The 16,300-nt window shown below is 39.8% G+C and overlaps 1 protein-coding gene across 16 annotated transcripts in view; it reads left to right on the forward strand.

Moving 5' to 3' along the window:
• The first annotated feature begins 3,564 nt into the window (after positions 1-3,564).
• The window catches only part of LOC148897964 (pleckstrin homology domain-containing family A member 5-like), an 89,359-nt gene continuing 76,623 nt past the window's right edge, over positions 3,565-16,300 (forward strand). For all 16 annotated transcript variants that reach the window (XM_088996608.1, XM_088996606.1, XM_088996609.1 and 13 more), the window contains exons 1-3: positions 3,565-3,865; positions 3,956-4,032; positions 6,237-6,294. In XM_088996608.1, coding sequence (XP_088852734.1) covers positions 3,720-3,865; positions 3,956-4,032; positions 6,237-6,294 — 281 coding nt within the window. In that variant the 5' untranslated portion in view covers positions 3,565-3,719. The remainder of the gene's footprint in view (positions 3,866-3,955; positions 4,033-6,236; positions 6,295-16,300) is intronic.

Genomic DNA, 16,300 nt, shown 5'->3' on the forward strand with positions numbered 1-16,300 from the left:
CTTCCATTTGGGCCTTGTGTTCGGTCAACAAAGCATACAACAGCCTGAAACCATTAAATATGAAAACTTCTTTTATGTTTATTCTCTATCAAAGAGTAAAGGAAAGGAAGTAGAAGAACAAAATATGGTAACTGCTGTAAAGGCAGACACTTTTGCGGCGCCATCTTAAAGTGATAATATGACACAACACAAAAAACAGTCAATCTTAAACATTTCTCTACCCTCTTCAGTTATAGATGGAAGAGAAGAGGAACAAATTGTATCGGCACCAATATACAGGAAAGGTTCATTTGAGAGACGTTTTTGAGAAATTGTGATGTCACACTTTACTGACCTGAGGCAAAACGGAGTGGTATTTTGTTTGTACAATCAGTTCGCTCATTGCTTTGTATCCTCGGGCTAGCTCCGTGTCCAACCCCCCTTCCCGCTTACGGCAGTGAGCTAACATGTTCAGCACACAATAGAATACAATGAGTATAAACAGGCGAGGAACAGAGGTGTTAGATGACTTGTCTTTGTTTGGTGTGAAAGGCTGATGCGGCATTTTCGCGGGTGAATGACAGGAGTTGGGAGACAATAACCTAAAGGAAGATTACATTGAAAAAGTGTCTGCACTGTGTGTGCCTCTCAGTCAGTCTAACTGTGAGTGAATGCCACAAGATCACTCATCACATCTCTCAAGGGCTTTAGTAGTACCTGGACATCGTGTTGTGTAAAACTAGGGTCTATTATTTTGACCGATGTAAGTCCTGTAGAGCGTGTGACGTAACTTTGTATGGAGTCGAGTTAGATATGATGTTGGGCATGTTGCAGAGAAGTAAGGCCGGTGGATCTGAGATGGAATAGTTAGTTGTTGGAGTGGTGCCAGGCAATTTCAATTATGGACAATTAACTCATTACACTGCCATTCCCAAATTTATCCAGGAATTGAAAATATAACGTAGAGCGCCATTCCCAAATTTGGTTGGGTTTTGATTTTTCTTGCCAGGGGGCCGATAAAGCGCTTCCACGAGGGGGGCAGCATTTCCAATTTTTCCATGTTAGCGCTTTGTTCCAGCTTCAACTTTTGTTAAAGCATTATAAAAAACAAATATGTATGTATTGCATTGTATTTTGGACAGCCGCCTTCATTTAAAACTCATGTAAATCCAGACTCATATGTTTCTCTCTCAGTCGTACAGGGATGGTCCATCGATGAGAAGGTTTCTTCAGCCGTCATCTGTACTTCTTTGAAGGTGTCGGGCGTTTCGCTTATTATATATATATATATATATATATATATATATATATATATATATAATGGGGGACAGACACCACCCATGGGGGGTGAGACAAGGATTTTATATATATATATATATATCCCTACTGTCCAGACGTGCCGGTGCCAGACTCTGCTATGATAGGTCCCTGCTCTCAGGTTGGAGGGGGAGCAGAGCACTATTCCCTGAGGCTACACTGATTACTTCTATTGTACTGACTGGTTACCTTTATTGTCCTGCCTGATTCTGGGTCTACGACTGGCCTGATTGCCCCATTTGCTCTGGTATCACATCATCAGCATAACTAAGCCTATGTTGCCTAAGGAGACTTTTGTACGAATGATCCAAATTAAACCTCACCCCACCATGGCAATTTAGTCAAGGGTTCTGCTGTTTTATGAAGACAGCTTCTTTTACTCCCCTTTATACAACGATTTAGAGGGTTTGAACCCAGCTGCTCACACATTTATGACCAGAGTACCTGCACCAACTTGTAAGACATGGACTGAGGAGGTGTTTACACTTCCTGCTGCCAAATTTTCAGCTGGGAGACTTGTGTTTTTGCTGTGCCAGACTGTGCTGCTTGGCAGAGACCGCTCTGTCAAATGGCAAACATGCGCATCAAGCCTTGCACACTACAAACATCAGGATCAATTGGGTTTTTCGACACAATGCGGTTGGGCTACGGATGACATCACCTCGTATAGAAAGTGAAAGCTTTTTAAATTGCATTTGGGCAAAGGGCATGCGGGCTACAACACATTCAAGGAACATGAGGTCAACATCTCATTCTCAGTTTTGACAAGCATCAGTAGGGACAGAAAATCTATTTCATTTCCTCTCGGTTTGGGTGAAAAACAAAACATCACTTTTGAGAACATTTTAACAGAGATGGTTGGATAACTTCAGAATCAGAAAGCCTTTAACAGTCCCACAATGGGTAAATTTGCAATCAATAGCAGCAAAATTGCAAGCAGCAATTTGAAAGGGGGTGGGCGGGTGAAACGATAAAACAAGTTTTCTAAGCATAATAGAAATGTGAAAATACTGAAATGTATAACTGTGCAAAATGTTTCAAAAGAAACTGTACAGAGTGCAAACTTCACTTTTTTACATAAGTCTTTGAATAACTTTATTTCACCGTCAAAAGTCAACATCATATACTGACAAAAAATGCTGTTTCCTTCCAAATTAAGTAAAAAATGTTGTTTTGGCTTCATTCTCTGTTGATGCACAATTGGCAACAATTAGAGCCTCAAGCCCTTTTAAATATGATGCCACAGATTTGGCACACTCATCTTTCATTTGCAGCAGGTCTCAAACTTCATAAAAAGCATCCAGCCCTTTTCACATCTCTCCGGGATTCAAGTTCAAGTCTTTCAAAACAGAGTCAATGACATTCACGGGGGTTGTCTTGAACTCACTCTTCAAGCTTGACTTTGTTCCTGTTGTGGTTACAAAATGTAAATATTGTAATAATTTTTTGCTGTGTTTTTTGTGACCACAAGTACAGATCTGCACGTCCATTTTGGTGATGATTCGTGGCAGTTTCTTAACATAAAGCGAAGTTAAGATTTGTTAGGAGTACAATTGGCGACCATCCCCATTTTCAATCGACAGCAAGGTCCAAAGTAGCAAAAACTTAAACATGACTAAAAACAAAGCAAACTAGACAAGACGAAACAAACCTGACAGGAAACAACGACATTGAATGATTGTGCCAGGAGTCCTTTTAACTCATTCACAAATTTATTCTAGAATTGAAAATATGACATAGAGTACCATTCCCAAATTTCTTCGGGTTTTGCTTTTTCTTGTTTGGGTGCCGATAAAGTGCTGGCCATGGCCTCTTTTTTCCCTTCCACAAGGGGTCAGCATTTCCATTTTTCCATGGTAGCGCTTTGTTCGAGCTGCAGCTGGTGTTCAAAACTCAATGACAAAAACCCTGGCACTAGAGTGGACACATTTTTGCACATCTGTCGCAGTGAATGAGTTAACTGCCACTGGTTAAAACGCCAAGACCTGTGCAGCTGCAGGCGGGGCCCGACTGTGCCACCCCTTGGTCTCAAACCGAATGCATACCGAAGGGCATAGTAACCACAAATTTTTCCACTTTGAAAACTTGATAAGACAACCGTATTCACACTTGAAACGAGCCATCACAAGTGCGATTTGTGACCCTTGTGTTGACCATTTGACAGTTCTGACTGTGACTTCTAAGGGGGCCCATCAGCGTAGGATCAATGGCGTCCCTGGGCGTCACGGTTGGATCATCTGGCCCTGCCCCTTTGGTCGATCACGCACTGAGCTGGCTGAGCAATGACAACAATAACACCCCGCAGAGTGGACCGGAATTGCGAAAGTGATCCAGGACAACTTTCAAACATGTTACGTCCGAGAGCTGGCAACTCGTGAAGCGTACCTGGCGGCTGCCATCCACCGTTGCCAAGGTTTCCGTGTATGCGCTGCTTTGCCCGTTTGCCTGCGCGCGCGCACCTCTTCTCATTGGCAGACATGGCGGCGGACCTCCATCCTGAGTGGGTTTCTGCTCTGCCTTCTTCCTGGAGTTATGGGCTTACTCGTGACGGACGTGTCTTCTTCGTCAAGTAAGTGTGTGTATTGACGATATTTAGCGGATGCCGTTGAAGAAATGATGGCGGGAGGCTAACGTCATGCGTCTCGCTCCGTCATCTCAGCGAAGAAGCCAAAAGTACAACCTGGCTTCATCCCCTGAGCGGCGAGGCGGTCTTCACCGGACACAGGAAAACTCCAGGTGAGGCGTCAGTTACTTTGCTCCGCCGGTCTCTCGAAGCGTCGCCATGGCTGCTTCTTGCCGACAGCGGCAGCGACGGTGCGCTGCGTGTCTGTTTAATGGGCTGTGACAAAGTGGGCGATCCCACTTGGCCACCTTTCACTGGGTCGTGACACTTCATCCCTGATGTCTAACCACTTCTTTTGTAATGGCCATCCACTTCATTACATTTAAAATTTGAATACGGATAAAAGACGTATGACCTTGCTCAGTTAACTGGCAGGTGTGCTCCTAAAGCACCTGCTCGTAAATGTATTGTTGATACACTATTGCCGTGATTCATTTGCTGTCTGTTGTTGATTCATTTGCAGATTGCTTTGATATCTCATTAGGCAACGTAACATGTTTGAAAATGTTCCTCTCTGTGCACTGCTGTGACAAGCGTTGTTTTAATCTGGTGCAGTGCATTTAAATTCAGTTCAGCTGGACTGTACTAACTTTTAAAGGACAACCAACGATAAAAACAAGGGACAGTGGTTACTGTCGCTGCCAGCTTCTCATGTTATCAGATCACAGGTTATCAATATTGGTGCATGAAGGGGTCAACCGTCTCCCCGTATGAATTTGTAGTTTGTAAATCAGGTGAGTCAACTGTAATAATTGGTTTGGATTAGCCTTTAAAGGACAACCGACATCACGTTTCTTAACTGACACCAGAAAAACGTTTTATAGCATCTAAAATACCCAATACACATTATATTTTTAGTCAAATGCAAAACACCAATAAAAATGACTTAAAGTGTCCAAAATCTGCAAAAAATTGAGCTGCGACTTGGGCATTTTCAGAAAGTCCCGCCCCCAGTTCGTCACGCCAATACGTCTTGCATTGCTAGTGAATCAAAACAATGGCTTCAGATTCGGAGAATATGCTTTCTTGTTACACATCCAGTTATGAATATGATTCAAATAGTTCTGAAGAGGAAAGCATACATGTTTGCAATCGATTAAATAATTTATTTGTGCCATTTTGAGGCAACAATGGGGGAAAATCTCTCACCCAAAAAAAAGAGGCACAAAATGGCGACATCCTGTGGCCACCTCCGTTTACACAGGCTGATAAATTCCTTATATGGCGCTTGGACGCCCTCTTCTGGCGGCTTTTGGGTACAACACGAGGTCCCCAGACCAAACAAGTACAGCAAAATACATTGATGTGATGGAAGGACCACTACAATGCGTCTTTTTTTACGGTAAAGGGCGGTCCTTTAATGACGTCATGTACGGACTCGTCACCAACTCAAAAACAAGACTTCCTGAATATTCAGCGCAAGTCTTAAAACGTAAACTATAGCTAGCTATATGCGGTGGAATCTTTGTAAAATACGCTCAGTAGAAGTCATTTGAAGCCATTTTACAAATTACGGACACAACTTGTCCGGAGACGTCGGTTGTCCTTTAAATAATAATAATAATAATAATAATAATAATAATAATAATAATAATAATAATAATAATAATAATTAATAATAATACTAATAATACATTTAATTTATAAATACAATTCTGTTGCCTTGAACTCTGAGAATCTATAGAAATTTAAACGAAACAACTCTAAAACAATGAGCAAAATAGTTTACATTTGATATTTGATATTTGATATTTGTTTTCTTTGATCATTATTTAAATTTAGCATTTTCTGATAATAAATTTAAGACGAGTGTTAATTTTCATGGTGCTAGTTTCCACTGTGCATAGAGTGAGAACAACTAACAATAATATTTGATGCATTTTCAATAATAAAGGCCCCATCCTATTATTGAGTTCTTATGCCTTATATGATACTGTATTTTAATGTTGATCATGATGATGACCTCTGTATTTTTTAATTGATATTATTGTATGTTCTATATAATATTATATATTTGGAAAAAAGGAGAACCACTTTCCTTAAGGGATGATTTGCAATAAAATTGTATTTGAAAATATTTGGAAACTTTTGATACTGTTTATTTCTTTATTTTTTTTAAATCCCCAAATGTGACTCGCATGATTGCAAATGACAAGAACCTATTATTCAAGACATTGTTGCAACAGATGCACATTACATAATTTTAGCTCATATGTTTTGTTCTACAGTCTGTTTATCTTTTTTATTCTTTAACAAAACATACTTTTTGATCAGTCATAGGAAGTTTATCTCAAACCGGTGTGGCTTTCCCTCACAGATCTACCCATTGGATGGGAAGAAGGATACACGTTTGAGGGTGCACGATGCTTCATCAAGTGAGTGGCACAACCTTGTCTCTGTTAGGGGTGAACGATAAACAGTGTTGTGATTATAATGAGATGTAGAAATGAACATTGAAGATATCCAATGGCAAATTAAGACGATATCAGTCAACTATGTGGACTTTCTCCTCAGTCCAGCAAGCTTCGCCTTTCAACATATTCACGCGTTCCTCTTTCTGATCGCCTACGACCTTATTTTTGTAACCACCTTTGTGTTCCTTGACTGACATTTGATCTTTTTATGAATAAAAAAAAGATGTACCTCAACATATTCTATGGGATATACGTATATACACAACATAGGCCACACAGTTCATCTTTCAAGGAGCTCTCACATTAAATCACCCAATGAATGGGGGTGAGTGGCCAAATTATATTTTTATTTATTTATTTGCATTGGGCTGGGGCAAGTCAGGTTGGAAGCATTGTGCCGTGGGCTTTATAAATCAGTATTTATTATATTGTATATGGTCTGAGCACCAAAGCTACCAAATGCTTCTTGCCACATATGCATGGATAAATTGGCCTTGTGTATTTATGTACTGTACAAATATGTGTGTGTGTGTGTGTGTGTGCGTGTGTGTTTGCGTGTGTGCGTGCGCGTGTGTGTGTGTGTGTGTGTGCGCGCGTGTGTGTGCGTGTGTGTTGGAGAAGGGGTGGTTTTGTTGGTTGGGTGGGTGGCCGACCAGGTCGGTGAAAAGACTTGACCAAACACAAAATAGTTTTAGGAGGGCTTCATTCCTGACTGAACATAGAAAATGCACATCAAGATAAATGACTGATATACAGTATGTCAATTGGATTTTAAGAGATCAAAGAGATCAAAGACATCTATCAAAGAGATCAAAGGAAAGTATACAACAAAAGACAACATCAATCAGAATCAGAAAGCCTTTAATAGTCCCACAATGGGGAATTTTCAATCTCTCTTCTTTTCCTTTCGGCTTTTCCCTTCAAGGGGTCGGTCGCCACAGCGAATCAGTAACCTCCATCTTCAGAGTTTGTTTTGGCCAAGCTTTTACGTCGGATGCCCTTCCTGACACAACCCTCTGTATTTATCCGGGCTTGGGACCGGCACAAGAAGACTTTATGTCCCTTTGTGGCTACAGAACAAGCAACTCGCTCAGTAAAAGGCTCCCAAACACAAAATGGTCATCAGCACAGCAACAATCAAAAAAAGCAAAACTATACTCACCAGTTGATGACAATGCTCTGATTTTACCATGAATCTACAGCAGCAAAATTGAAAGGGGCGGGTGAAAAAATAAAAACAAAGTATTCTATGCATGTAGAAATGGCAGAAGACAGAAATGTTTAACTGCAAAAATGCAAGTATAAAAATGATATTTGACATATGTAACTGTAATAAAAAAGAATATTTGATATATGAAACTGAAAATGCTTGCTTGATAGGGAAAATGAAACAAAAAACACTACGGGAAGGAGGGGGAGAGAGGGTAAGAGAGAGAGAGAGAGAGAGAGAGAGAGAGAGAGAGAGAGAGAGAGAGAGATAGAGAGACGAGAGAGGGGTGGAGACAGAGAGGAAGAGAGACAGAGAGACAGAGAGAGAGACAGAAATATGGATGTATAGATATATTTGAAGTTATAATAATAATAATAATAATAATAATAATAATATAATAATAATTGGATTTGATTTGGATTGGATTTGTGTTAATTAAGTCAAAAGAACAAAAAAATGAAATAACAAATAATATGACAACACAAAGACAATATGACAACACAAAGACGCATACAGTCATTCCTTCTTAAGCACTTTCTGTACCCTCTTTGTTACATGAAGCAGTTCTAGATGAAAGAGGAGAGGATCAAAGCGTCTTTCCACCAGTGGATCAGGGACATCATGGTGGAATGTGCACGTCGACTACAAGCTAAATGTTGAAAGCAAAACACACAGCTGTAATAATAATAATAATAATAATAATAATAATAATAATAATAATAATAATAATAATAATAATAATAATAATAATAATAATAAATACATTTCATTTATAAGCGCCTTTCAAAACTCTCAAGGACACGTTACAGTCACAGGATATTTTTTCTGTGGGTGAGCAGCAGCAGCCACACAAGCCAGCGTTCACTCAACCCGGAAGTAACATTATAGGGCACTTTCACAACAGCTGAATCTGCTAAATAAAACAGTTAAAGTAAAATAATAAACACATCACCCTCTTCTTCAAAACGTACCATACTTCCTGCACGTGAATTTGTAACAACTTCTCTCCCTATCTGTAACCAAGTGCCCTGTCAAAAGTTAATGATCACACATCGGAAGATTGTGCAAGTTCATGGCAGGCATGGACAAAGCGTGGCTGTTGTCTTTATGAGTGGATTTTATTTATTCAGTGCAACTTCCATGTCCATGTAAGAGTTTGAATCAAGTTATCAAGTCTGTTTTCCTTCTGGTTTCTGAGTGTACGTGATATGATTTTCTTGCACTTCAACATGCCACTTGTCGTAAATAAATGACAAATATTTCTCAGGTTTATGCCAGCCTGCAGCATTACAGGAATTTGAAGAGCTTCATGTTCAGTTTGCTCGGCTCGAAGACTTGGATATACATAAATTATTTCACTTGCTGGCTCTAGTCAGGTTTCCATCCAAATGATTCACACATCTTGAATCCATTTTCAGAAAATCTGTAGAACACAATGCAAATGTCCAGGTGTTTCATGCATTATTGTCAAATGTATGTAGTTTGTGGGCTCTTCATACTACTTTTGTCCATCTTTGGCAAGTCTTGAGCAATAAATTCCCCTACTGCTTGGGTTTTCTATGTATTATGATTCATTTTTATCTCAGGCGACACAGTCGATGCATTCTCCATAGAAACCCCTGGTTTAACTTTTTTAATCATTATCTACACTTTGAAGCTGGATACAATTACAACTGTGTGTTGGTGACCTTGAAACATATACACACGCATGCACAGCATCAATGCAAAGTGCATGATAAAAGTGATCAGCAAAGAAAAAAACTGCAGCATCAGGGCACATTGTGCAGACAATACGGACCCGAGTGTCATCCGATTGCCACTGTTCACTTTTGTTTCTTTCTCTTTTGTGAAAATAAGATGGGCCCGGGAGGACGAGTTTGCATGCAGGGGATGGAAGAGGGTTGTGTCACCATGAATTTGCTCTCCCACATTGACTTCGACATGAATTTGAGCTCCTCCAAGTGGCAGGCTGTCAGGCAGTCAAGCTTAAAGTCACTCACTTGATAAGCCCAGTGTTTCATCACTTTTAACACTTGGTGCAACTCAGAGCACCACACCGCATCTTTAAATTGAAAACAAAGCTATTTACACAATTGTATCTGTTCATTGTGACTGGATTATTTCAACAGTGATTGTTTAGGAATGGGTGAAAAGGTTTACCTCAGTTTAATTCATGATTCATTTTGAAATGTGTTGTATCATTTTCTTTACAGTCAGAGAATGGTTATTGATTATTTGACAAGTAGCACCATTTATGTGTGCTATTCCTGCAATGTGGCTCTCTGCAGCAATCCTTAAAGGACAACCGACGTCTCCGGACAAGTTGTGTGCATAATTTGTAAAATGGCTTCAAATGACTTCTAGTGAGCATATTTTAATAAGATTCCACCGCATATAGCTTTATTTTATGTTTTAAGACTCGCGCTGAATATTCAGGAAGTCTTGATTTTGAGTTGGTGACGAGTCCGTACGTGACGTCACTAAAGGAACACCCCTGACCGAAAAAAAGACACATTGTAGCAGTCCTTCCATCACATCAATGTATTTTGCTGTACTTATTTGGTCTGAAAACCTCGTGTTGCGCCAGAAGAGGGCGTCCAAGCTCCATGGAAGGAATTTATCAGCCTGTGGAAACGGGCGGATTCATTCCTCGCAACAGCTCGGTGGCCATTTTGTGCCTCTTTGTTGCCTCAAAATGGCACGGAATAAATTATTTAATCGATTGCAAACATGTATGCTTTCCTCTTCCGAATCTGAAGCCATTGTTTTGATTCTCCAGCAATGCAAGATGTCTTGTCGTGACGTCACGAAATGGGGGCGGGACTTTCTGAAAATGCCCAATTCGCAGCAAAAAAGTGACGTCGGTTGTCCTTTTTTGTTTCCTAACTGACATCAGAAAAACGTTTTATAGCATCTAAAATACCCAAAACACGCGGTATGATATTTTATTCAAATGCAAAACACCAATAAAAATGACTTAAAGTGTCCAAAATCTGCAAAAAAATTGAGCTGCGAATTGGGCATTTTCAGAAAGTCCCGCCCCCAGTTCGTGACGTCACACCAAGACGTCTTGAGTTGCTGGAGAATCAAAAAAATGGCTTCACATCCAGTTATGAATATGATTCAAATAGTTCTGAAGAGGAAAGCATACATGTTTGCAATCGATTAAATAATTTATTCCGTGCCATTTTGAGGCAACATTGGGGGGAAATGTCCAAAAAGAGGCAGAAAATGGCCACTGAGCTCCTGTGAAGAATGAATAAGCCCGCTTCCACAGGCTGATAAATTCCTTACATGGAGCTTGGACCCCCTATTCTGGCTCTTTCTGGTGCAACACAAGGTTTTCGGACCAAACAAGCATTGACGTGATGGAAGGACAGCTACAATGTGTCCTTTTTTTTCGGTCAGCGGCATTCCTTCAGTGATGTCACGTACGGACTCGTCACCAACTCAGAAACAAGACTTCCGGAACATTCAGCACGAGTCTTAAAACGTAAAATATAGCTATATGGTGTGGAATCCTTGTAAAATATGCTCAGTAGAAGTCATCTGAAGCCATTTTACAAATTATGGACACAACTTGTCCGGAGACTTGTCCGTTGTCCTCTAAGCGACACGTGTGGATGCTTCAGTTGAATGCAATTAAAATAGCCATAAAACTAGTTCACAGCTCGTTCAAGTAACACGTTTTCTGACATGAAGGCAAACTTCTGCTTTGCTATGTGATGAGGATGCCTGCTTTGCTTGAAATGGCCTAAAATGTCTTGAAAATTTGACAACATGCAATTTATTTTCCACTTTGTTTTCTGACTCTGTCCTCTTCAGCAACCTGTTGACAGTATTGACACTTTAGATTTTCTAGTTGTGGGCTATTGTGGATGTTGTACGGTGGGGAACAAAGGCCGATATGGGCTACTAACTAGCCTTCCAGTCCACCTTTTAGTACCGAAAATACGATAGTTATTTCCATGATGTAACTTTATTAATTCAGGTAAATCTGAAATATTTTATTTACGATGATTGACTCTCCAAAAATGAGCCAATCACATTATTCCTTGATCTCTTGGACCTGGAAAAGGGTCTGACCCGCACCGATGCCAGACACGTCTCGGCTGTCATCATCGGGTTACAGCATGTGAGCATCGAAGAGCAGGTTGTGCTGACATTAGTCGTTTTCTGAAGTGGAGGACGGGTGCAGTCATTGTTGTGATCATGTTGGTTCAACTTGACGATTCAACTATATTCTATTCAACTATTATATTATGTACATGCGGCTGTGAATTTGTAAGTATTATTTTCAGTGAAATTCCTATGGTGGCATGCAAGGAAGGTAAACATGGCTTAAACAGTTGTATCAAAGTCAATTGCACTGTCAATCACCTCAACAGAAAAAAAGTTTTACACAAAACTGAACATTTTGTTGGATTGTCAAATACATTTTACACATCAAATTTGTACAAACACTCTGGCAAAACATCTCCATTTGAGGAAAAAGCACAAACACATGGAGACATTCAGATCTCGTCAGTCAGTTTTAATCAAACTTAACGATTGTTAAAGCGGCCTACTGAATATGTGTCACTTTAGAAATGCACAATTCCAAACGTAGTAAAAATTGCCTCTTTGTTTTTCAATTTGCAATAGAGCGATGAGAGAGAAATGGGTCAATAGTTCCCAATTACCCAAGAACAGTAAAGTCTGAGTTTTTAAATCCAGCAGGTTCTGGCTCCTTTCCCATTGTAATAAATCAAAGAGAAATCTATCCCCGGTATTTAGCTGTATTGGCACATCTACTGTTAGTATACTTCTGCCATTAGAGAAAAAGAGGTTCCGAAAGCACTTTTTACATTCAGCATTTTTCATGGACAAATTGTCAACAGTGTTAGAGGTTTTGTAAACAAGTGGAATTCAATATAAAACTTGTTATTGTCAGAAACACTTGATAGTACGCAAGCATCTTATGGTGATTCCTTATTTGGTTTGTCTGTACAAGACTGTGATGTAATAGTTAAATTACTTCAATTACTTCAATTGCTGCTGTGGACTGCAAATTTCCCCATTGCGGGACGAATAAAGGTATTCTGATTCTGATTCTGAAAGCAAACTTTCTGTGCTCTGGGGCAAAACTGGCCTTTTGATAGGACTGCGGAGCTGCTTGATGCATCCGTTCAGTACCTTAAAAATCTATGAGACGTCTACTTGATTTTTTTTTTGACATTTCTATTGCAGAATGTTTTCGCGAGTGCATTTTAGTCAGTTATGCCCAATAGAAGATTGAGCACCTGCTTAGATTGTGACAACCTGCCCTATCCATTGATTTCATTTCTCTGAATTCATCTCACAGTGTTTCCTTAGTATGTGGGTGGTGAAGAAAATTGGCAGATTGCAGAAGGTAAAATCAAGCCTGCAAATTTTCCTGTTGACATTCATACAAACAAAGTCATCTGAAGGTCAGATTTTGCACCAACTACTGATGTGAGTAAATTGATACGGGGTCCTTCAGCATTTATATATTTGTAGAGATGTTTCCAATTTAAAATTTGTACCTTGGCTTTGGTTCTTAAAAACAAACCCCTGAAAAACGCTGGCCAGGGTTTTCAACATACAGTAAAGTCTCATTATATCGATATCGGATATATCGATAGTCCCGGTTATATCGATACTATTTCTATGCACGCACTGAGAAAATTACATGCAAACAGGGTCGGATATATCGATAGTCCCGGTTATATCGATATTTTTTTGGACTCCCTTGAATATCGATATAACGAGACTTTACTGTATTTAGTGAGTCCAAATTAAAGACTGAGCAAGCATTTTTCGAGGCACCCCTGTTATCTTTATACAGTGCATTGCAAGAAAAATATGTTATCACTTGCAACTGTTTATTTCAGTTAGAATGTTATAGAGTCCTTACTCTTCCCAAAACACAATGACAGCTGCAGTCACAAATATTTACCTTCAGTTTAATGGGGCCAATGAGCAATTACAGTATTTTTACATTGGGGGTATTGCAAATGGCTTTCACTATTCAGAACAGAATGTATTGTTGCAGTCAATAGTCTATGTAAATAAAGCTGAATTATATTGTATTCACTTTAGCGTAGCTCCATCTGGTGGATGGATGCATTACACAGCTGCCACCACTATTGCAGTTTCTATTCCATGTGCCTTGAAATGCAATTTGTCCAATATATGAAAACTATTTTTAAAATAGTTCACTCATTGATAATGCACCTTATATTCCAAAGCGCTTTATAACGCAGAACATATGATATAGAGCAGGGGTGTCAAACATACGGCTCATGGGCCTCCTTGGGCCGGCTCCCAAGGAGGTTTGATCAGGCCCGCAGAATAATTTAAAAATGGAAAAACTGCAAAAACGACATGGAATTTTCATCTCATCTCATTTTCCGTACGGCTTATTCCTCATTAGGGTCGCGGGGGTTGCTGGAGCCTATCTCAGCTGTCTTCGGGCACGAGGCGGGGGACACCCTGAATTGGTTGCCAGCCAATCGCAGGGCACAGAAAGACATACAACACTCTCACACTCACACCTAGGGACAATTTGGAGTGGTCAATCTGCCTGCCATGCATGTGTTTGGAGCGTGGGAGGAAACCGGAGGACCCGGAGAAAACCCACGCGAGCCCGAGGAGAACAGACATGGAATTGATATTTTTAATCAGGTGCAATTCAAGGATTGTCCACTAGAGGGCATAGTGGTACTGTTTCGATCAACGTAGAAGAAACTTAACCGCGGGTTCAACACCCTCATTAGTCAAAATATCATTATTCAAACAGAGAAAAGTAGATGAGTGTAGAATGTTCAATTAAAAATGAACCATGTCATATTTTTTTACAGAGATGCCTGGGAAACATTTGTGCTAGTGTGTTTTCAACAAGTTTCGGTATTTAAGGAATGAGATTTGGTTATTTATAGCATGTATGGGATCATTTTAATGGTCCGGCCCACTTGACATCTACCGAGGCCATATGTGGCCCACAATGTGAAATGAGTTTTACACCCGTGGTATAGAGTAAAATATGATGAAAATTCCTTATTTATAGAATGGTCCATCTGGCCGAAAGAATATGGACATAGTGTGTAAAAAAAAAAGTTAAGTAACGAGAGGTTAATATTCATGACACTTATTTTAAATGCTGCTGTGATGGTGTGTAACTGGATACCCACAAATAAAGAGGCACAGTTCTTCTCTATCTGCCATTTTGGGAGAATAACAGTTTTAATTCTTTGCCTGCTGTGTGTGTGTGTGTGTGTGTGTGTGTGTGTGTGTGTGTGTGTGTGTGTGTGTGTGTGTGTGTGTGTGTGTGTGTGTGTGTGTGTGTGTGTGTGTGTGTGTGTGTGTGTGTGTAACATATGTCTCAGAGATCATTTAATGTGTATGCTTTTTTACCACTTTGATGTGATAAATGGTCGCTATACTACAATTACCGTATTTTCCGGTGTATAAGCAGTGTTTGAAATAACGACTGCCTGAAGGCCGGGTTATACAACTTTTACATCGGGCGTACAACTTTCAAAACTTCTCAGCCCAGGTGGCCGACAACTTCTTCAAGAAAGAAAAACAAAACATTTTTTTTCAAATCAAACGTTTGTTTTATTCAATAAAGCAAATCGCTACAAGCGACATTTCAGTCATGGTATAGTCCAAAGCACAAAACAGGCTTCTGATTGCCAAACCAACGTTTGTTTGGCAATTTGCCAGTTATGTGCAGTCAGGGGAGGCAGGTGAGGCTATGCCTCGCCTGTCATCATGGAAATATCAAATGACAAAATACATTAAGCAGTTATATTTATTTAGTGATTTGTACTTTAACATTCTTTTGGTAACACAGAATATCACGTAGAGAACACCACAGGGTTTGTAGAGAGGATCAAAGACTTCATATTGGAACCTGAGGAAACTTTGGCATCATACGATGTGACTTCTCTCTTTACATCTGTCCCAACCCCAGCAGCAGTCTCAGTGGTGAGGACGAGGCTGCTGGCAGATGTTTCTCTGCATGAAAGAACCAAACTTAAACCGGATCACATCTGCCAATTATTAGAAATCTGCCTTAATACTACGTATTTTCAATTTCGGGAAAAAATTTATAAACAAATTCATGGTTGTGCTATGGGCTCACCAGTTTCACCCATAGTGGCTAATCTTTACATGGAAGAGATGGAGAAACAGGCCCTCACATCCTTCCCAGGGACAAAACCTAGACACTGGTTTAGATATGTGGACGATACTTTTGTCATAATTAAGAAACAAGAAATTCAATCCTTCACAGATCACCTCAACTCTGTAGACTTCAACATTAAATTTACTCGTGAGGACATTCAAGAGAACCAACTAGCCTTCTTGGATTGTAAAGTAATTATAAAAGAGGACAGAGCGCTAAAAACAGAAGTCTTTAGGAAGGCTACGCACACTGACCAATACTTACTTTTTGACTCTAACCACCCTTTACAACATAAACTAGGATTTATCAGAACCCTCCAGCATAGGGCTAAACTAATACCAACTAGCACTGAAGGTAGAGAAAAGGAGTCTAAACATATCAGGAGAGCACTCACTAACTGTGGGTACCCTCAGTGGTCATTCAACAAATGTCAGAAAGAAAGAATAGGGAATGAAACCAATAATTCTCAAGATACAAAAAGGAGAGGAGTAGCAGTACCGTACATTGCAGGAGTTTCTGAAAAATTACAAAGAGTCCTTTGGCAACATAAAATTCCTACTTATTTC

The sequence above is a fragment of the Hippocampus bargibanti genome, linkage group LG05 (genome assembly GCF_051943395.1).
Source record: "Hippocampus bargibanti isolate YZ-2025 linkage group LG05, ASM5194339v1, whole genome shotgun sequence".
NCBI lineage: Eukaryota > Metazoa > Chordata > Actinopteri > Syngnathiformes > Syngnathidae > Hippocampus > Hippocampus bargibanti.